This window comes from Halichoerus grypus, chromosome 15 (assembly GCF_964656455.1).
Source record: "Halichoerus grypus chromosome 15, mHalGry1.hap1.1, whole genome shotgun sequence".
NCBI classification, from domain to species: domain Eukaryota; kingdom Metazoa; phylum Chordata; class Mammalia; order Carnivora; family Phocidae; genus Halichoerus; species Halichoerus grypus.
Window position 1 is genome coordinate 44,692,773 of NC_135726.1, and position 19,245 is coordinate 44,712,017.

General features: G+C 58.6%; 1 protein-coding gene across 3 annotated transcripts in view; it reads right to left on the reverse strand.

Annotated features, from left to right (window-relative positions):
• Window positions 1-1,672: 1,672 nt before the first annotated feature.
• ATP4A (ATPase H+/K+ transporting subunit alpha) overlaps window positions 1,673-19,245 on the reverse strand; it is an 84,722-nt gene continuing 67,149 nt past the window's right edge. For 2 of the 3 annotated variants that reach the window (XM_078063204.1, XM_078063203.1), the window contains exons 3-23: window positions 13,021-13,161; window positions 12,875-12,934; window positions 12,336-12,539; window positions 11,113-11,226; window positions 10,639-10,891; window positions 10,194-10,462; window positions 9,417-9,615; window positions 8,922-9,031; window positions 8,707-8,841; window positions 8,025-8,217; window positions 7,109-7,284; window positions 5,882-6,018; window positions 5,654-5,804; window positions 5,395-5,563; window positions 5,133-5,287; window positions 4,091-4,214; window positions 3,540-3,685; window positions 2,853-2,986; window positions 2,456-2,557; window positions 2,273-2,364; window positions 1,673-2,091 (exon numbers count right to left, since the gene is read on the reverse strand). In XM_078063204.1, the coding sequence (XP_077919330.1) occupies window positions 2,063-2,091; window positions 2,273-2,364; window positions 2,456-2,557; window positions 2,853-2,986; window positions 3,540-3,685; window positions 4,091-4,214; window positions 5,133-5,287; window positions 5,395-5,563; window positions 5,654-5,804; window positions 5,882-6,018; window positions 7,109-7,284; window positions 8,025-8,217; window positions 8,707-8,841; window positions 8,922-9,031; window positions 9,417-9,615; window positions 10,194-10,462; window positions 10,639-10,891; window positions 11,113-11,226; window positions 12,336-12,539; window positions 12,875-12,934; window positions 13,021-13,149 (3,081 nt within the window). In that variant the 5' untranslated portion in view covers window positions 13,150-13,161 and the 3' untranslated portion in view covers window positions 1,673-2,062. Of the gene's footprint in view, window positions 2,092-2,272; window positions 2,365-2,455; window positions 2,558-2,852; window positions 2,987-3,539; window positions 3,686-4,090; window positions 4,215-5,132; window positions 5,288-5,394; window positions 5,564-5,653; window positions 5,805-5,881; window positions 6,019-7,108; window positions 7,285-8,024; window positions 8,218-8,706; window positions 8,842-8,921; window positions 9,032-9,416; window positions 9,616-10,193; window positions 10,463-10,638; window positions 10,892-11,112; window positions 11,227-12,335; window positions 12,540-12,874; window positions 12,935-13,020; window positions 13,162-15,902; window positions 15,950-19,245 lie in introns of those variants that run through there. The other variant, XM_078063202.1, reaches the window with a different exon arrangement.

Here is a 19,245-nt window from a genome sequence, read left to right on the forward strand (position 1 = left end):
ACCACCCTAGCCCTTCCCTGTCCTAGTGGAGCCAGCCGCCTGCCCCATTCCCTCCCCCTGTCTGAGGGGCACGTGTCAGAAGCGGGGCTTTGAATGTCATGTTTATGCTCCACCTTGATGCAAACCCTGCCCACCCAGGAAGGTGCTCCCCAGCCCCAGTGGATCCCCCAAGGCGAGGGATAGGGCAAGTGCCCCCTCCCTCCTTCCCTCCAGGCCGTCAGGTCCTGCCATACTGTTGCTTAACCCTGGGCTGGGAAAGCAGGAGCACAAACGGCTGTGAGTCTTGGTGTGTGCCTTGGTGTGTGCCGAGGGAGCGTTTGCCCTCAGGTGGGGCAGCCACCACCTAGCCCTGCCCCCTTTTCATTGTCCCTTGAGGAGACTGGGTCCACAGGTGTCTTGGGGGAGGGGTGGAGAGGCAAGCGATTGGTTGCGCACGGAGTATGGAGTATATGGGCACTCCCCCCGCCCAGCGGGGTGGCCTGTGACAGGATCGCGCTCCCACACCTCCGTCCCATGCCCGCCTAGCCTCGGACCAGTATGGGGACAAGTGAGGGTTGCAGAAGTGATTTCAACAACTATTTGCTGAGCAGGGACTCTGAGCTGGAGCCCCTGCTGGTGACCAACTATGTGGAATAATCCCAGCTTATGTGGGGCTCAGGGAGACCAGAGCAGTTAGGGTTGAAGTGGAGGGAGCACAGACCAGGTCAGGGACGGGCTGGGGACCCAACCTGGAGGGCCAGGATGGGTTCCCTGGAAGACAGGAGATGTGAGCTGTTGGGGCAGGAGGAAAAGCTGGGGGCAGAGCCTATGTAAAGGCCTTGAGGTGAGAGAGCAGGCCTGACTTTTCCAGTGAAACAAGAATTGGCTGGAATAAGATCGAGGTGGTTTGTGAAACTGGCAGTCAGCAGGGGCAGGACAAACCATGGAGGATTCTGGGCCAGGGAGAGACAGGGAGTTTAGGGCTCACCACGTTTCCCAGGGAGAAGGAACCACACTGATGGGACAGTGGAAGGAGCAGGTTTGGAGGATGATGCAGAGGCTACTGGGGGTCCCTGGGTCATACAGGGTGGAGAGCCACTGCAGAGACAGAACTGAGGCCATGGGGGCAGCAGAGGGGGGCTGTGGTGGGGGGGGTCCCGCCAGAGAGGCTCATACTAAGGAAGAGAGGTGAGGAAGGGGCTGGGGAGGGGTGGGAGGTGGGGGGAGTGTCAGGCTGTTTCCAGCAGTTGGGGAGTTAACTTTTCAGGGGAGAGGGGTGTGAGGAGGGGACCGGGACTTCAGCCTCTAGACTCAGTCCCACTGCAACAGAGGAGCAAACTAGTGGAACCAGAGTGGAGACACCTGCGAAGGGGGAGGCAGGGTGGGGGGCAGCTTGAGGTAGGAAAGATTCTGACACCGTGTGTCAAGGAGCCTGCCAAGGGGAGATCAAGAACGTGCTGGGGAGGGAGCCCAGAGGTGGTGTCTAGGCGAGTGGGGCAGTGAAGGCCCCGCTCCCGGGGGGGACTGGGAATGCCGTCACCCCAGGCTCACTCCCCCGAGGAAGGTTTCGTTGCGTACCTACGATGCACGAGGCTGTGTTCGAGGAACTGAGATACAGCCCTGAACAAGCTGTAGGACTGTGGGAGATCAAAGGGGATCAGGAAAGACACTTAGGACAGGACCTGGCACCAAATAAAAGCATCGTCGGTGTGAGCTGGTTTATTTCTGTCACTCAGCACAGCGTGTTTGAAGGTCCCACAGGCAGCCCTCCTGCCCGCCTGGAGTGCGAAGGACAGACCTGGCTCACAGGAGCCCAGCTCCCGCCCCCTGCCCAGGCCCTCCTGCCCCGCTCAGAGCACCAGGCCCAGGGACGGCTCTGCCGGGGGGGGGGGGGGGTGCTCTCTGTGGATGGGGAAGGGGAGTGGGGAGGTCTCCCCAAGGTTGGGGTGCCGTGGGCTGCGGGAGCAGACACAGATGGTGCTGGGGCTTGATTGCTTAGATGTCCGGGTGGCTGCCCAGAGGGTCCCATGCCCCCCACCTCTGCTGTGGGGTTTGCAAGGATGGCTTGAAGGCAGCAGGCCCTCTAATAGTAGAGCTCCTGATCCCACCAGCCTGGGAGGGAGAGAAAGGAGACTCAGGGCTGCGGGATGTGGGTCACGGGCACCAGGGGCTCAGAGGTACGGATCAACGGAGGCTTGATATGGAGGGTCAAGGGCTCGGAGGTCAAAGGTCAGGGCAGCTGTTCTGAGGATGGTCCAGCCCCCACCCCCAGGCCCTCGGTCTCCACACTCACTCCCTGGGCAACAGCGAACTCCCAGTTTCCGAAGCTCATCATAGACGAAGATGAGGAGGCCAAAGGGCATGGGGACCAGCCACCACTGGTACCTGAAGGCCCAGGCGAGATGACAAGGTGAAGGCTACCCTCAAGTCTGTGTCCCTGTGCCCGTCCCTCTACTCACAGCTCCCGGCCCCTCACCGGATGGGCATGAAGTTGAAGATGTTGGGCATTCCGGGGCAGTAGCACAGGAAGCAGCCGATGCAGACCTGGAACACGATGGCGATCACCAGGATCCTGTTCCTGCGGGCGGGCGGGGTGGGACAGGCTCAGGCCGGCGGGTGCAGAACAAGGCCAGGCCGTGAGCAGCGGGGGACGCTTTGACAGCGGACGGGGGTCCTGTCACATCTCCCCTTTGGTGGATGAAAACGGAGGGGCCGGGGCGGGGGAGGCAGGTGGTGGGAGCTACCGGCCCGCTGTGGACGAGGCCCGGCAGCACCTGGCGCCGGCGCGTTTGCTGGCTGCAGTGAGCCCTCGTGGGGATCCGGTGGGAGCTGCAGCGGGGCTGGGGCGGGGCGGGGCGGGGCCGTGGGGACACCTGAAGAAGCCCTGCTGGAAGGCGGAGAGGCGGCGCGTCTTGCGGATGAGGACGTCGGCGATCTGGCACATCTCGATGCTGATGAAGAACACGGTGTAGCAGGTGTACTGCTGGTAGAGGCGCTGCCCGAACGTCTGCGGGCCGGAGGGGAGCGGAAGCGGCCTGAGCCCGGATGGAGAGGGCCTGCGGCCATGAACCCCTCCCAGCAGAGGATGGAGTGGGGGAGAAGACAGAGACACCGTCTGCCAGGTTTGCAGGACCCTGGGGGGCTGGGGGGCGGCTGGAGATCTTGGCCTTGCAGAGATTAGATGTCAACGCCTGGGCAAATGGTAGCTCAGGCCAGTTGCTTTCACGAGGAAGGAGGGATGCAGGCTTTCCCGCACACCCACAGGAAGGCAGCTGGGAGAAGGGAGTCGGACTGCTAGGGCAGAATTTGTATAGTCCAGCGACTCTGGTGCCCGGGCAGATGGCCAAAATAAGTGACGTGGGCCAGAAGGGCCTTTGGGGAACAGGGTGAGCAGCAGGAGTGTGGAGCTCAAGATGGTGGTGGGAGAGGCCCCAGAACCGGCAGAGAGTCCGGGGACCTGGGATGCTCCAGTTGAGCTCCGTCACATGCGGACGACTGAGTGTGGGCCACCCACAGGGAATGAGGGAGCCACGGGCCGGGGGCGGGAGGCCGGGGCTCACCCACTCCTGGCCGTAGCTGTCCTGCAGATCTTGTAGGTGGTGGTTCTCCCAGTATGGTCGCAGCCCCACACATAGCAGTGGGAACCAGCCCTCCTGGGCCATGGCCGTAAAGTAGTCAGTGAAGCCAGCAAATGACTGGATGGCACCTGGGGGACAGGCAAGGTGACACGGGGAGACAAAAATGGAGACCTAGACAGGGACATGGAAAGAGACAAGGACATGGAAAGATAGGGACACAGAGAGATACCCGCAGAGAGAGGGTCAAGGACACAAGTACACAGTGAGTGACGGACATGGAGAGACAGAGACAAGGATCCCAAGAGAGATCAATAGGGACGCAAGAGACAAGGCACAGAGAGAGACAGAGACACGCCAAGAGACAGAGAAGGGACACGGGGATCACAGCAGACTCGGACTCAGAGAACAGCAGAGACCCAGGATCAAATGCCAACCCGGGGATCCAGCACGAGCCAGAGCCCCTGTGAGAGATGCCAAGGCAGGCGAGCAGCCCTGCAGGGAACCTGGGGCTCCCCGGCCCCACGGGCACTCACCTATCTGGAAGTAGGAGTAGGCAGCCAGGGGCTCATTGACCAAGCGGTCGCGCTTCGGGTTCCGTGGACGCAGATGCATGATGTCACTCTCTGCCTTCTCATATGCCAGGGACACGGACGGGAACTGGCCGGGAGCGGAAGGAGCCAGGGTTAAGGGTTTGCCCGTCCCCTACGTGCCGGGAGGCTCCCCTCCCTCCCCCCACCGCCCCGGTGGACAGAGACAGGACTGAGGTTGGGAGGCAGGTGACTGTGTGGGCACACCTGCCCGGACAGCATGGACCAGCTGGCCCTCCAACGAGGCCGTGGCGCCATGTCCGTCCATGGCTGTGTCCACATCTGACCTGCCGTCCATCTCCATTGGGACATCTGCATGTACTTCCCCTCCCCACCCGCCTCTCCCCCTTACTGTTTTTGTGTCCCTGTCTCTGGTCTCTTTCTCTGTGGCTGTCTCTGCTTTTGTGTCCCTGTGTCCCCCGTCTCTCCCTGTCACTCTCTCTGCAGCTCTTCTGTCTCTGTGCCCCCAGGTCCTCCCTATCCCTCACCCCATCCGTCCGTCACGGCGGAATGGCCGCAGAGTGGACCGGTCAAGAGCAGAGGCCCCGGGGCCCCGGACTGCCTGGGCTCCAATCCCAGCGTGCCGCTTACTGGCTCTGTGACCTGGGACAAGCCGCTCAACCTGTCTGGGCCTCAGTTCGCTCATCGGTCAAATGGGGACGATAAATGAATAAAGCCCCTCCCATAGAGTGTTCATGAGGACAGAGTTAAGGGAGGTAGTGTCTGCCTGACCCAGAGAAGACACTATGCAAGCGTCGCCAGATGTGTGTGTGTGTGTGTGTGTGTGTGTGTGTGTGTCTGAGGGTCCTTCTCTGAGTCCGCAGGTCTAAGCCGACCTGAGGGTCCACCTGTGCGGCCACGTCTGTACTTCTGCCTGGGACCACCCGCCTGCCCGCCTGCGCGTCCCCGTCTGGCTGCCTTTGCACCCTGTGCAAGAGCGTCTGCGGGGCCCCGTCCATCACGGCTGTCAGCGGGGCTGGAGACTCACGATGTCGGTGCAGAGCTCTATGAAGAGGATGGTGATGCAGCCGAGGGGCAGGGGCACGCTGACAGTGATGTAGATGAGGTACGGCGTCAGCTCGGGGATGTTCTTGGTCAGGGTGTAGGCGATGGACTTTTTCAGGTTATCAAAGATCAGCCGGCCTGCAGGGGGGTGGGGCGGGGAGAGCCTCAGCCTCCTCACTGCCCGCTTCCTCCTGTGCCCATGCCGCCGCCCCCCTCCCCTGCCCGGTCTCCGCCCCGGCTCGGACCCTGCTCCACGCCTGTCACGATGGAGGCAAAGTTGTCATCCAGCAGGATCATGTCCGCCGCATTTTTGGCAGCGTCCGAGCCGGCAATGCCCATGGCCACGCCGATGTCGGCCTTCTTCAGGGCTGGGGAGTCGTTGACACCATCCCCGGTCACAGCCACGATGGCCCCCTGCCGGGGGGGGGGGGCAGGGTGGTCAGGGAGAGGCCCACCCCCGGGCCAGCCCAGCCCACTGGCCCGCCTCCCTCATCAGAGTCCTACCAGTCGCTGGCAGCTCTCCACAATCACCAGCTTCTGCTGGGGACTGGTACGAGCAAACACCATCTCAGGGTGAGTACGCAGGGTCTCAACCAGCTCTGATGGGTCCATGTCCTTCAGCTGCATGCCATTGATGACGCAGGCACGGGCATCCCTGGGGGGGGAGGGTCACCAGGGCCTCAGTCTGCGCAGGCTGTGGGAAGAACCACGGCGAGGGCGGCAGGGGCTTACTTCCTATTGACTTGGTCCACAGGTACACGGAGGCGGGCGGCGATGTCCTCCACCGTCTCGCTGCCTTCCGAAATGATACCCACACTGGCCGCAATGGCCTTGGCCGTGATGGGGTGGTCACCCGTCACCATGATCACCTGTTGGGGAGGGGACCATCAGACCCTTGCTGCCTTCAGTGCAGCCCACTCTCCTCGTCCTCCCTGCTGGCCTCTACTGATAGACCCGTTCGCTTATTCAACCACTGAATGTCAGGGACAAAACAGACGAAAATCTCTGTTCTCATGGAGCCAACCCTCTAGCGCGGGAGACAGAAGAGACGCAAACTAAGGGGACAAATGATACAGCCCGTTAGGAGAGAGGAAAATTAAGCTGAGTAAAGGGGATGGCAAATGTTGGGTGGAAAAAGAGGTGTCGATTTTAACTGTGTCCGGGGAAAGCTTCGTTGAGAAGGTGACATCTGAGCGGAGGTCTGAAAGAGGCGAGAGAGTTGGCCACATAAAAAATGGAGGGAAGAGTGTTCCTGGCAGCGGGAACAGCCAATGTGAAGACCCTGAGGTGCGAACGCGCCTGAACTGTTGGCGGAGCAGTGGGGAGGCCAGCATGACTGCGGAGCAGTAAACGAGAGATGGGGGGCTAAGGAATAAGCTTAGAGCCCAGCTCTCATAGGCCTTAGAGACCAAGGGGAGGACGTGGGTGTTGTTTGCCCAGCCTTGCCTCCCCAACTCTTGATCTGTCTTCAGGAACCAGGGTTGAAGTGAGGTCTCTGGCCAAGAATGGGCAAGTAAGCCCAGACCTGGTCAACCAAGTACCCCCCGCAGCCACGTGACTGGTTCAGAGAGGAACATGTGACCCAATCTGGGACAACAGCAGAAGAGGCACTCTTTTTTCTGTGGGGTGGCTAAACAGGTGGGATGTAGGTTGAGCTTCTGGGGGTGGTCATTCTTCTCGACCAAAATAAAGGGACTAGTCGAGTCCCTTGAGAATAAAGCCATCAGAGAGAAAAGTAGAACCGAGCCATGGAGAAAGGCAAATTCCTAATGACACTCAACTCCTAGATCCAGCTACACCTGACACTTCAGTCCCCAGAACTTTTCCGTTTCATGAATCGATAGATTCCTTTTTTGGTTCAAACCACTTTCAGGAAGTTCTCTGTCACAGGGTTCCTCACCCCCAAATACTGCTGTCCTCTGTTCTCACCCCTGCCTGCTCCTCTCCCTGGTTGCATACCCGGATGCCTGCCGTGCGGCACTTGAGCACAGCATCAGGGACGGTGGCGCGGGGTGGGTCTATCATGGATACAAGTCCCGCAAAGCACAGGCCACTACTTGGAAAGTTCATGGCCTCCACGTCGAAGGCATAGCCAGGCGGGTAGTCCTTCTCACTCAGGTACAGTTGGCAGAAGCCTGACCAGAAAACAGGGAAGTCAGAAAGGAGTCCTGGGCAGACCCTTGCCCAGCAAGGCCAGGTGACGGGTGAAATAACCAGGCCCCTCACACCAAGCACCTGTGCATGCCTGACCCTGTGCTGAATCCTTCACGTGATGTGAGTCTGTCCTCACAACCAACCTGTGAGGCTATTAGCATGCTCATGTTGCAGACAGAGAAACTGAGGTCTAGAGAGGGGATATTTCTTGCCAGACGAAAGATCCAGAATTGAACCACAGGTTTGTGCCTCCCAGGGTTGAGGCAGGGGTTAGGGAAGTTTACGAGTCAGGACAAAATGTTCAGGGAGGTCAGAGGTCAGGACAGGGATTGGGAAGTCTTGAGTTGAGGCAGGGACTGGGGAAGGTCAAAGGGTCAAGAGGAGGACACTGAAAGGTGGAAGTAAAAGCGATGGCAGGTCAAAGTTGGGGCAAGAGCTGGGAAAAACCAACAGATGTCAGGTCAGGATAGGGAAGGTCTCAGGGAGGACAGGTGGGGAGGGGCTGGGTCAAGGTAGAAATTGAGGATGGACAGGGGTCAGGACTGAGACAGGGAAAGTCAAAGGTGAGTGTGTGCACTTGGGCAGGTTAGCTGTCAGCCGGGGATGGGAAAGGTCATGGTGAAGGCTGGGCCAGGAAGGTTGGGCGGGGTCTGTGCTAGCTCCTCCTCGCCCACAGGTTCACCATCTACTGTGGGGGCTCACCGAGCCCTGGGGGGCTCACCAAGCACGCGTTCACCCAGGCCTCCCAGGCTAAGGTAGGCAGTCTGGAAGGCCTCACGCCATTGCTCGTCCAGCGGCAGCTCCTGGCCCTTGATGAGGATGGAGCTACAGCGCTCCAGCACGCGCTCGGGGGCGCCCTTCATCACCAGCACGTGCCGGGGGTCCCGCGGGTCCTCCAGTGTGTGGATGGACAGCTGCGGGCGAGGAAGCGGACGGCGTCTAGGAGGCGGACAAGGGGGCGGGGCTTGGGAGAAGGGCGGGGCTGACGGCTCGAAGGCGCCGCGGGTAGAGCTTTGGGACGGTACTGCGTGGCTGGGGGTGAGGGGCTTGCGGGCTGAGCAAGTCCTTGGTGGGGGATGAGGGTTAGGGGCGCAGTAAGGAGGCGGGGCGCTGGGAATGGACAGAATTAGGGTCGGAGATGGGCTGGGGTGGAATTTGGATTGCGAGCTACCCCACGGAAGGCCTAAGAGCTGGCGGTGAGCCCCCCGCTAAGGGACTGTGGGTGTGGCCTGCCCATAGGTGGGCAGCGGCTGTGGGCGGGGCGGGAGATGTGGGTGGGGTTTGGCTATGGAGAGGGCGGAAACTGAGAGAGAAGCCCCGCGATAGGCCAGCGCTGCGTGTGGGGGTGGCCCGAAGTGGGCGGGGGGAGGCCGTGGGCGGGGCCGGGCGCGGCGGGCGCACACCTGGAACTTGTTGGTGGAGTTGAAGGGGATCTCGCAGACTTTGGGGAAGCGTTCGCGGTAGCCCATGGCGTTGCCCAGCGTCAGTTCCGAGAACTTGAGCAGCGCCGTCTCGGACGCGTCCCCGATCACTATGCGCTGGAAGCGGGGGCCGGTGTCAGGGGCGAACCTGTCTGCACCAGGCTCCCGGGATCCCCCGGAGTCCCCCGGGGTCTCACCTTGGGCACCGGCACCGCGTCCTGGCCGGACTTGAAGGCAGCGCGGTTGCACAGGGTGAGCACGCGGCATAGCGCCCGCCAGGTCTCCGAAGACTGGTCAAACGTCTGCCCTGGAGGCCAGGCGTCCGGGCTGGGGCCGGGAGGGGGCTCCGCGCGGGCCCCAGGCCCGGAGCAGCTCTCTCCCATACCAGAACCGAGCCCCTCCCTCTAGATTCAGGACAGGGTCCCCTCCCAGACCTGGGTGGGACCCAAACCTCTCCTCATACCCCTGGACGGAGCCTTCTCTCCAGACGCAGTATTGAGTTTCCTAGGACCCCCGATACCAAGCCGCTTCGCAGACCTGCAGCTTCATAGACCCTCTCCCCTATCGGGAAGGAGCCCCTTCTCCATTCATGCAGAGCCCTCCCCAGGCTGCCTGCAGCAACCTCAGAGCTCCCTTCCAAGTCTACCACCTAGCAGATCCTGCCCCAGCCCCGTCTCCTCCCACCCCCACACCTGACTGGTCCTCCGTAGTGTCAGCCGTGTGGATGTGGTTGTCGAACCAGAGATGGGACACAGTCATGCGGTTCTGAGTGAGGGTCCCTGTCTTGTCAGAGCAGATCACTGATGTGGAGCCCAGTGTCTCCACCGCTTCCAGGTTCTTGACGACACAGTTCTTGCTGGCCAGCCGCTTGGCTGTCAGGGACAAGCAAACCTGCCAGAAGGGGTGAGAAGCGCAGGGAGCCTTGACCCCAGCCACCGTACTATGTACACAGCATCCCTCCGCAAAATCCATGCTTTTCTTGCCTCAGTGTTTTCTCCAGCCTGTGCTTGCCACCTGGGATGCCTCCCCAATCGGCCCAGAGGAACATAGCCAGGCCCCTAACTAAGCTGCCCGAGCAGAGGTTTTGTAAGTTCTCATCAACACAACCACACCGAGAAAACAAACATCCTCTGAGCCTCCCCTGGGGCTGGCCTTGCCCTGGGTGCTGACTGCTGAGGGCTGCCCACGCTGGACCTCAGCCTCCTCCGGTCAAGGATGTGGCCTGTTCACCTGTGAGTCCTCAGCGTTCAGTATACGGTGTGGCCCAGAGTGGCCTCGGTGAGTGGTTGCTGAACGGATGGGTAGGTGGAGGGATGGGGGGTAGGGAGGATGGCTGAGGGAAGGTGCGTGGGGGGGGAGGTGAGTGGGTGGAGACGGCCAGAGATGATGGAGGCAATCCTGGGTGAACAAACAGACAGATGGACGAGCCTCCCAGCTCTCTGCACCTCTCTTCCGTCTCCCCCACTCACCGTGACAGTGGCCAGCAGCCCCTCGGGCACATAGGCTACCACGATGGCCATGAAGAAGACCATGGCCCGAAGGAAGGTGTAGCCAATGCACATGGCCACCACAAAAAATGTAGCGCCGAAGAGGATGGCCAGGCCTGCGATGATGTCCACAAAATGTTCGATTTCAATAGCGATGGGCGTCTTCTCGTTTTCTACTCCCGATGCCAGGGACGCGATGCGCCCGATGATGGTGCGGTCACCTGTGTTCACCACCAGGCCTTGGGCTGTGCCTGCCAGCGGGGCCAACAGGGCACCTCAGGGCCGGCCGGCCGGGCGGGCGGCAGTGGGGGTGTGCCCGCCGCAGGAACCCAAGGGGGTGCGGCGGTGGGGCTCAGTACGGGCCAAAGGGGCAGGGCAGGCAGCAGGGTTGGCTTGGGGGGGGTGGGCGGGCAGGGGTCTCACAGACCCTCAAGGCACATGGTGGAGAAGAAGGCGATGTTGCGGGTCTCCAGGGGGCTCTCGTGGGTACACTCGGGCGAGCGGGTCTGCGGCTCAGACTCTCCAGTCAGCGACGAGTTGTCCACCTTGCAGCCCTGCGCCTGGAGGATCCTGATGTCGGCTGGCACTCGGTCCCCGCCTTTCATCTCCACCAGGTCGCCCACCACAAGCTGGTCCGCATTGATCTGGAACTTGTCCCCATCCCGGATCACAGTTGCTTGCTGTGGGGGGGGGAGGGGGGGTGGAGGTCTCTGAGTGCAGGGGAACGTGGGGAGGGGCAAAGGGGGAGGGTTGAGAACCTAAGGGGCGAGCCGGAGGCCACGGGTGCAGAGCAGCTTGGGCCTGGTGGGAGAGCCCACACAGACCCAGGAGCCTCCCTGTGTGCCCCTCCCCCCCCGGGGGTGCAGACCCGGAACTGAAGTGACCAGGTTGCAGGACCCACCTGGGGCACCAGGTTCTTGAAGCTGGCGATGATGTTGGTGCTCTTAAACTCCTGGTAGTAGCCAAAGCAGCCGGTGACCACGACCACAGCGATGAGGGCCAGGGCCAGGTACAGCTGGGTGGGGGTGGGAAGGGGGTGGATAAGAAGAGGCAGGAAGGTCTCTGCACAAGCCCCCCCCCTCCCCCCGCCTGCTCCCTGTCCCCTGGTGTTCTTGGGCTCACCGCTGGGGTTTTCCCTGCTCTGCTAGAAAGCCGCATGCGCTATTCCCTGGGGCCTGGGGCCCCCGTTCCTGTGTTCTTCATGTCCCATACTCAGCTTCCCTGTATTCTCAGTGTTCTGTGTCCCATATTCTCTAGGTCCCGGATCCTACCTCCCCCATGTCCCCATGGCCTGCGGCTTGTGCCCCATGGCACGATGCGCCTTTTCCTGTGTCCTCCAAGTCTTGTGCTCTGCATGTCACTGGCCTTTGTCTCCTCATGTTCTCACGCCCTGTACCCCCTGTGCTTTCATATTCTGTGTTGCCATCGTCTGTTTGCCGTCCTCTGGGCACCCTAGGCCGTGTCCCCATTTCCATGTTTGTGTGCTGTCGATCTTACACTTCATACTCTGTGGGCTCCACGATCATATGCCAATTTCCAAGTCCCTATGTCCAGTGTCTCCCCATGTCTGTGTACCTCTAAGTCCCCATCCTGTGTCACATGTCCTGTGGCTTTCAAACCCCTGTCCAATGCCACATGTCCCTAAGTCCCCATGTCCCTTGTTTTGGCCTCTTGTCCTGCATTTCAATATTCTCTGTCTCTGTCTCTGCTTCCTTGTCTGTGTTCTGTCTCTCGGCACTGTGTCCTGAGTCTTGTGTCCCCTACGTCCCTATGCCCTTGCGTCCCATGTCTGAGTCCCATGTCCCCTGTGCCCTTGGTCTGTCCCATGTCCTCTGTTTCCTGGTCTCCCATCTTAAGGATCGCGTTTCTATGTCCTTGTATCCCCACCTGTGTCCTCCATATCTGAGACCCATTCTCCGGGTCCCCTGTGACCTGTGTCACTGGGGCTGCCCCACATCCCAGTGGCCTTCATCCCCGCATGACCCCATGTCTTGACTGCATTTCCACGTCTCCGTATCCCCATCCTGTGTCCCCCACGTCCTGAGTCCATGCTCCATGTCCTCTACCCGCCCCCCCACCCCCGGTCCCTGTGTCCCATACCCGCCAGCAGCATCTGCCACTCACATTGTCGTCGGTGGTGAGGTCACCCTCGCTGGCCTGGATGCCAAAGGCAATGAGGCAGATGGCAGCAGCCACCCACATGAGGCACTGCAGCCCGCCCGCCAGCTGCCGGGCGAACTTGACGTACTCGGGGGTGCCGCGCGGCGGCCGCAGAGCGTTGGGTCCGTCCCGTAGCAGCAGCTCGGCGGCCAGGCCGGCAGACAGGCCCTGGGGACGGGGGGACGGGGGGACGGGGTGGGTGCTCACGGGGGTAGCTCTTCTGTCTCCTCCCCCCACCCTGCCCCGTCTGTCCTGTTCCTCTTCACTTCTGTGTCCGTCCTCACCTCTGTCCGGCCCCTTCCCACCCCCGCACCCCCGCCCCAGCCTCCCCTGTGTCTCTCTCATCTTTCTGCCTGGCTCTCTCTCCCTGTGGTCTCTGCTCTGTTTCTCTCTTATCGCTTTGTCTCTCTCTGTCTCTTTCTGCCTCTTTTTATCTGCTTCTCCTACTCGGTCACTCTCCCCCCCCTTCTCTGCACGCACCCCTCCCTCTGCGCCCAGCTCACCTTGGTCGCACTGGTCTGGTACTTCTGTTCCAGCTCCGCCACTGACAGCTGGTGGTCGTTCTGGGGGCGGGGGGGCAGGACACTCACTGTCCAGCTCTCACCGGCCACGCTCCTGCCCCCACCCAGCCCCCCAGCCCCATGCTCACGATCTCCATCTCCTTCTTCATGTTCTCCAGCTTCTCCTTCTTCTTGCCTCCTCCTTTGTCCGCCTTCTTCTTGCTCATCTTGGCAGCCATGTCCCCACCAGGGCCAGGACCCAGCTCTACTGAGTACATCTCGTAATTCTCCTGGGGATGGGAGGAGGGGGGAGGCATCAGATCCCACACCCCTCCAGCCTCCATCCCCCCGACCCCTGACTCGGGGCTCCACTCACTGCCTTCCCCATGGTGCCCGGTGCAGCCACCCTCCTTTGCTGAGACAGAGTCTAGGGTCTGGACCAGCCCTGATATACCCAGGGAGGGAGGGGTGGAGCAAGATTGGCCCGATTAGAGCTGATTGCGGGGCTCCTTGGGGTGACCTCCAGGCCTAAGCAGCTCAGGCATTACCTACTGGGCTGCCCCAACCTGCCCAGATCCATCTCCACCTGCCACTGAGATCAGGGGACCACTGAGTAGGTCCATAGTAACAACAACAACAACAAGAATAGCAAACATGGTGGTCATTATGTGCCAAGCACTGGGCTGGGGGCTTTCCTGTATTAACTAATGGAACCTCCCAACAACCCTTTGAGGCGAGGACCATTCTTACCTCCCCCTACCATAGTGATGGGGAAACTGAGGCGCGGGGAGGGTAAGTCACTCGCCTGTTGTCCCCAAGCTACAATGGGAAAAGAGTCGGGACTCAGAACCAGGTAGCTGGGCTGCAGTGTCCTCTTCCAGGCCACGTTGCCCATGTCCAACTCCTGGAGCAGGAGGGTGCTCACAATAGTGGCTCCCTTTTGTTTAGGGAGGACTTCCTGTGTCCCGGGTCTGCCCAGGGAGCTTTGTGTGAATGTTTCCTTAGCTCCTCACAACAGCCCTTTAGAAAGTTATGTTCTCTCATTAGCCCCCGTTGTACAGATGAGGAGACCGAGGCACAGAGAGATCAAGGACTTGCTCTAAAGCTGCGATGATTGGGATGCCTGGGTGGCCCAGTCTGTTGAGCATCTGCCTTCGGCTCAGGTCATGATCCCAGGATCCTGGGGTCGAGTCCCGCATCGGGCTCCCTGCTCAGCGGGGAGTCTGCTTCTCTCCCTCTCCCTCTGCCCCTCCTCACCCCCGCTCATGCTCGCTCCCTCTCTCTCTCGCAAATAAATAAATAAAATCTTTATAAAAAAATAAAGTTGTGATGACTAAGTGTCGGGAGGAGGATTCCAGCCCAGGTCTGATCCCAGAGCCTGGCTCTCCCATGGGGCCACTGACAAAAGAACTCAGACCTCTCAGCAGCCGCGGCAAGTATGCGCTGCACACATGTGACCTCCGGGGTCCCCACAACAAAACCCCGTGTGGGCAGCACTATCATTCCCGTTGTGCACAGGGGGAAACCGAGGCTTGGAGGAGTTCAGGGAGGGTCCCAGAGGTGCCCCATGCCTCCAGCTGTAGCCATCACAGCTCTGTGGTTCCTATCTCCACCCCAACCTGCCCGGATGGGGAAAGGAAGGTGCAAAGTAGGGGAAAAGATGGGTCCAAGGCTCCTGGCGCGATCTTGGTATTGGTGCCAGGTGTGAGGTCCCCCAGGCAGGGACCTCTGTGGGTAGCAGTGAGGGGCTGGACTGCTGGAATGGCGGGTTCTTGATATCTCCTGCGTGGGCCGCACAGGGTGGACGTGTCTGATAAGATAATTGCCGGGGCGACGTCCTTCTCTCCTGGGGAAGGTCACCTGGGAAAGGCTAAGCTGCTGAGCAGCCCAAGCTCCTCCCTACAGCCACCCAGCTGGTCATCCCAGCCCAGAGAGGAGGCAGGTGGGGTGAAGTCACACCGACAATGAGTCTGCCCTTACAATGAGTCCGCTCATCTCTCTGAGCCGCACATGTGAAACACCGTGTGTCCCGTCACTCCCCTGCTTATAACCATCCAGGGGCATCCCTTCTCCCTCAGAATAAATTCCAAAATCATTCCTGCAAGACCTAGCCCTGGCTCACCTCTCTTGGCTCAGTCTCTACTACAGTTCCACTGACACTGGCCTTCTTGCTGTACTTCCTACAGGTCAAGGTCATTCCTGCCCCAGGGCCTTTGCACTTGCAGTTCCTTCTGCCTGGTGCTCTCTTCTTTAGATATCCACATGGCTCTTTCTCGCTGTGAGGTCTCAGTTCAAATGTTATCTCTTCAGAGAGTCCTCACTTCTACTATCGTACCCCCATCAGGCCCCATCCCCTACAACCCTTGTCCCAACCTGACACTGTATTTTATTTTCATTTGTTTGGTGTCAACCTTGCCACACTAGAAGGAAGACTGAGACTTGGTTGTGTTTGCTGCTGTATGCACAGCACCCGGACCAGTGCCCTAGACACACCGTAGATGGTCAGTAGACACTGTCCGATGCGGAATATTCACTAACAAACCTGGAACATGGGGCAGGCCCTCGGGATGTCTGTCATTGGGAGCTCCTCGGGTGCCTCTGGCTCTCTCTAGCTCTTCCACCCTGCCCACTAGCCCTCTACCCCTGCAAGCATCCAGAGCCTGGGGCAAATATGGGGTTGTGTCTGCACAGATTCAGGAACTCCACAAACTAAGCCACAGGGGGGAGACCGAGACACCGTCACTGGCAGCAGGTGGCCGACCTTCCATATGTGCAGACTTCTGTCAAAACCAGGGACTGTCCTTCTCTATTCTCTGCCCCATCTGTGGTTCCCCACCTCTTTTTTTCATTTCTTAGTTTTATTATGTTAATTTTCAATGGTTTATTTTAAATATTTCAGACCCACAAGTTATAGGGGTAGTAAAACAAAGACCTGCCTGACCTTCAGCTAAATTGAATGATTTTCCCAATTTGTGGTTTCTAGAGAGATGAGAGAGAGAATAGATTCTTTTTTTTTAAAGCTCAGACTGACCCACTTGAGTTGGAGATGGGAGGCTTGTTTCTCCATGAATATGTCGGCATGGGTCTCCCGTGAATAAGGACACTCTCTTACATAACCGCGGTCCAGTGGTCAAATCCAGGACATTCACATTGATAGGACATTAGGAACTAATCTGGAGAACGTATTTGAACTTCCCACTTTCCGTCTCATGTCCTTTTCTTGGTCTGGGATCACACTTTGCACTTAGCCGTCATGTCTCCTTGGTCTCCTCCAATCTGTGACATTTCTTTACTCTTTCCTCTTTCATGACCTTGAAATTTTGGAAAAGTATCAGTCAGTTGTGTTGCAGAATTCCCCTCAGTTTGGCTCGGCTGACAGCTCATGATCAGATTCAGGTCGTGCGCCCTCCTCAGAGCTTCCCAGGCAGGACAGGCCCCATTTTTGAGTCTTCAGGTGGTCTGGAACGGGTGGACGTTTGGAGGATACCCAGAGGCTTAAGGAATGACCAGAGGGCTATTCCGTGATCTCTTCATTTTCTATTCAAAACACTGTCACAGGGGCGCCTGGCTGGCTCAGTCGGTTAAGCGTCTGCCTTCTGCTCAGGTCACGATCTCAAGGTCTGGGATCAAACCCGAGGGGAGCCTGCTTCTCCCTCTCCCTCTGCCCCTCCCCCCCGCCCTGCCCTGCTCGTGCTCTCTCTTTCTCTCTCTCAAATGAATAAATAAAACCTTAAAAAGAAGAAAAAAAAACTAATGGTCAGAATTGAATTTTTCTTTTTCCTGAGAAAGAGAGGGCAGAGGACAGACTTTTAAATGGCTGGCGAATACTGAGCGGGTTTTAAGGGGAATCTGAACAAGAGTCTCCTAGAATCATGACCACACACTTTTAGGGACTCAGCCCTACAAGGCCTGATAGGATCAGATCCCTGGCTGTGCCTCCTTCCCCCGTGCCTTCCCCCATCATGCTTTGGGATGAAGCCCACGCAGCCCTTCTGTTTATCAAAACTATCATTTCAAGATCTTGGCCCGTGAAGCTTCCTCTGCCTGAAATAAATACTCACCCTGTGCCCTCCCCACACTCAGCTAGTCCTCATCTTTCGTGCTCTCGCACAGATGTCCCTTTCTCCAGGGAACCTCCTTGGACCACGTACCAGCTGGGTCAGGTACCTCCCCTGGGCTCCCAGAGGCCCCTAGGTTTCCCTATCCCTGCCCTGACCCCTCTGACCCATAGTTCCTCCATCACAAGCCTGGCCACTCTGGGTGGTCACCATGTGATGACGTCTCATCGCCCCCCTGGACGCCTGAGGACGGGATCCAGGATGTCTCAGTCGCCACCGTGTGCCCTGTAACACCCAGCCCAGGGAATGTTTGCTGAGTGCAAGAACTCATTGTGACCGTGACTTTTGGTTTGTGTTTGGATTCTCCGATAAGATAGTGGATTCAGCAATGCCCTTCACCTCCTGGGCAGGTCACCTGTCCCCGCCATCTCCAGGCCCCGGGAAGATTGAAGAGAGGGGCAGGGCAGGCAGGAACCTTCTCCCTCCTTTTCAAGCTGGTACAGGAGCAGGCAGTGGGTCAAGGAGTCAGGGACAAGGTCTGGCCCCAGCCCGGTCTCCTGTGCTCTGCTCCTCTCCCAGGTTTGTCCAGATATGGAAAGGTCAACCACCCTCAAGATATTTGCCTGACTGTCCTCATCTGGGATCTTAAAATCACATCCAGAACCCAAGCATCTCTCCCTTCTTGGCTCCCACCTCCATCCCTTCCTGCCTGGACATCACAGCAGCCTCCTCCCCAGTCCCTCCCCAGTCTCCCTGCTCCTGTCCCTGCCCCCCTGCAGTCTGCCCCCCACCCAGAGCCAGAGGGAGCCTATGAACCCCTGGGGTCTGGGCTCTCCTGGCTGAACCTTCCCTTAGCTCCACCTGACTCTTGAAAGCAAAGTCTGCACGCTGGTGCCCAAACCCAACCCGGGTGTGGGGCCTCCCAGACCTCCCCTCCTCCTGCTGCAGCCACACTGGCTCCCTGCGGTGCCTCAGACTCAGCAAACAGCCTCCCGTCCCCTACTGTGCCTGTGCCCTTTCCCTCCTCTTGGAATGCTCTCCTCCCAACACCTGCATGGCTCCCTCTCTCCCTCCAAGGTCTTTACACAAATGTTGCCTTCCCAGTGTGAGCTCCTTGACTGGCCGAATTAAAACTGTGACCTGGGGTCCCCCTGCACCTCTTTCCCCATTGTTTTCTCCTGTACTGGGTCATTGCTCTTATCTGTTGGGTTCCTTGTGTGTTTTCTGAATCCCTCTGACAGAAGGTGAGCTCCATGAGGGCAGGGATTTTTGCCTGTTTTTTTTTTTTTTTTTTTTTTTTGTGAGTTGTCAAACAGCAAATAATAGACACTCAATAAGCTTTTGTTGAAAGAAATAAAATAAATCTCAGGGTCCCTGAGACACTCCACAGCATGCAGCAGCAATCCTAGCCACAAATACTGACATGGACACATGGTCCTGCCTTGGGATGATGCTCTTGGTCCCCCAAAGACACACTAGCCCAACCTAAAGTAGAGGGACAGGCTCAAAAAGACACAATGACAGGAAGCCCATGATAACAGTGATGCTCATTGAGACCTCACTGCCCTTAGCCCTGGCCTAAGTGCGTCACTTGTGTGAGCTCATGTCATGCTCACAACAACCTTATGAGGAAGGTACTGTATTTATCCCAATTTTACTGTGAAGAAACTGAGGCCCAGAGAGGTTCTACAACTTGCCTAAAGTCACACAGCTAGTAAGGGGCAGAGCCAGGATTTGAACCCAAGCAGCCTGGCTAGAAACTCCTCCTGTGTGAATACACAGAATCACACCAGACACCATTTCACAAAGAGGCCTCCCATCAAGACTATACTCCGTTCCATAATTTCCGGAATGTTGATTGAGCATCTGCTATGTGCCAAGCTTTCTGTTAAGCCCTGAGATTTGCGGGGAACAAAACAGTCATGGTCCTGCTTACACTCCAGCGTCCAGAAGTAATCAATAACAAATGAATCTTTACTGGCAAATGAGAAGAACATGAAGGAAAATAACAGGGTACTTGAGGAGAGAGGCAGAGGGGAGGAAGCTGATAGACTACAGTATCGGAGAAGGGGCTCTGAGGAAGTAACACTTGAGCTGAGGCTTCAAGGATGAGGAGACAGCCAGGAATAATCTGGGAGAAGGAACGGGGAGAACAAAGGCCCTGAGCTGGGAACAGGGTGATAGTGAGGGTCAGCAAGGAGCGGTGGTGGAGAATCTGGATAAGGTTAGTGAGGGGAGGGTTAGGGTTACAACGTGAAGGCAGGGGTCAGTTCGTGTGGGACCTTGTGGACAAGGGGGAGGAGTTAGGATTTTAGC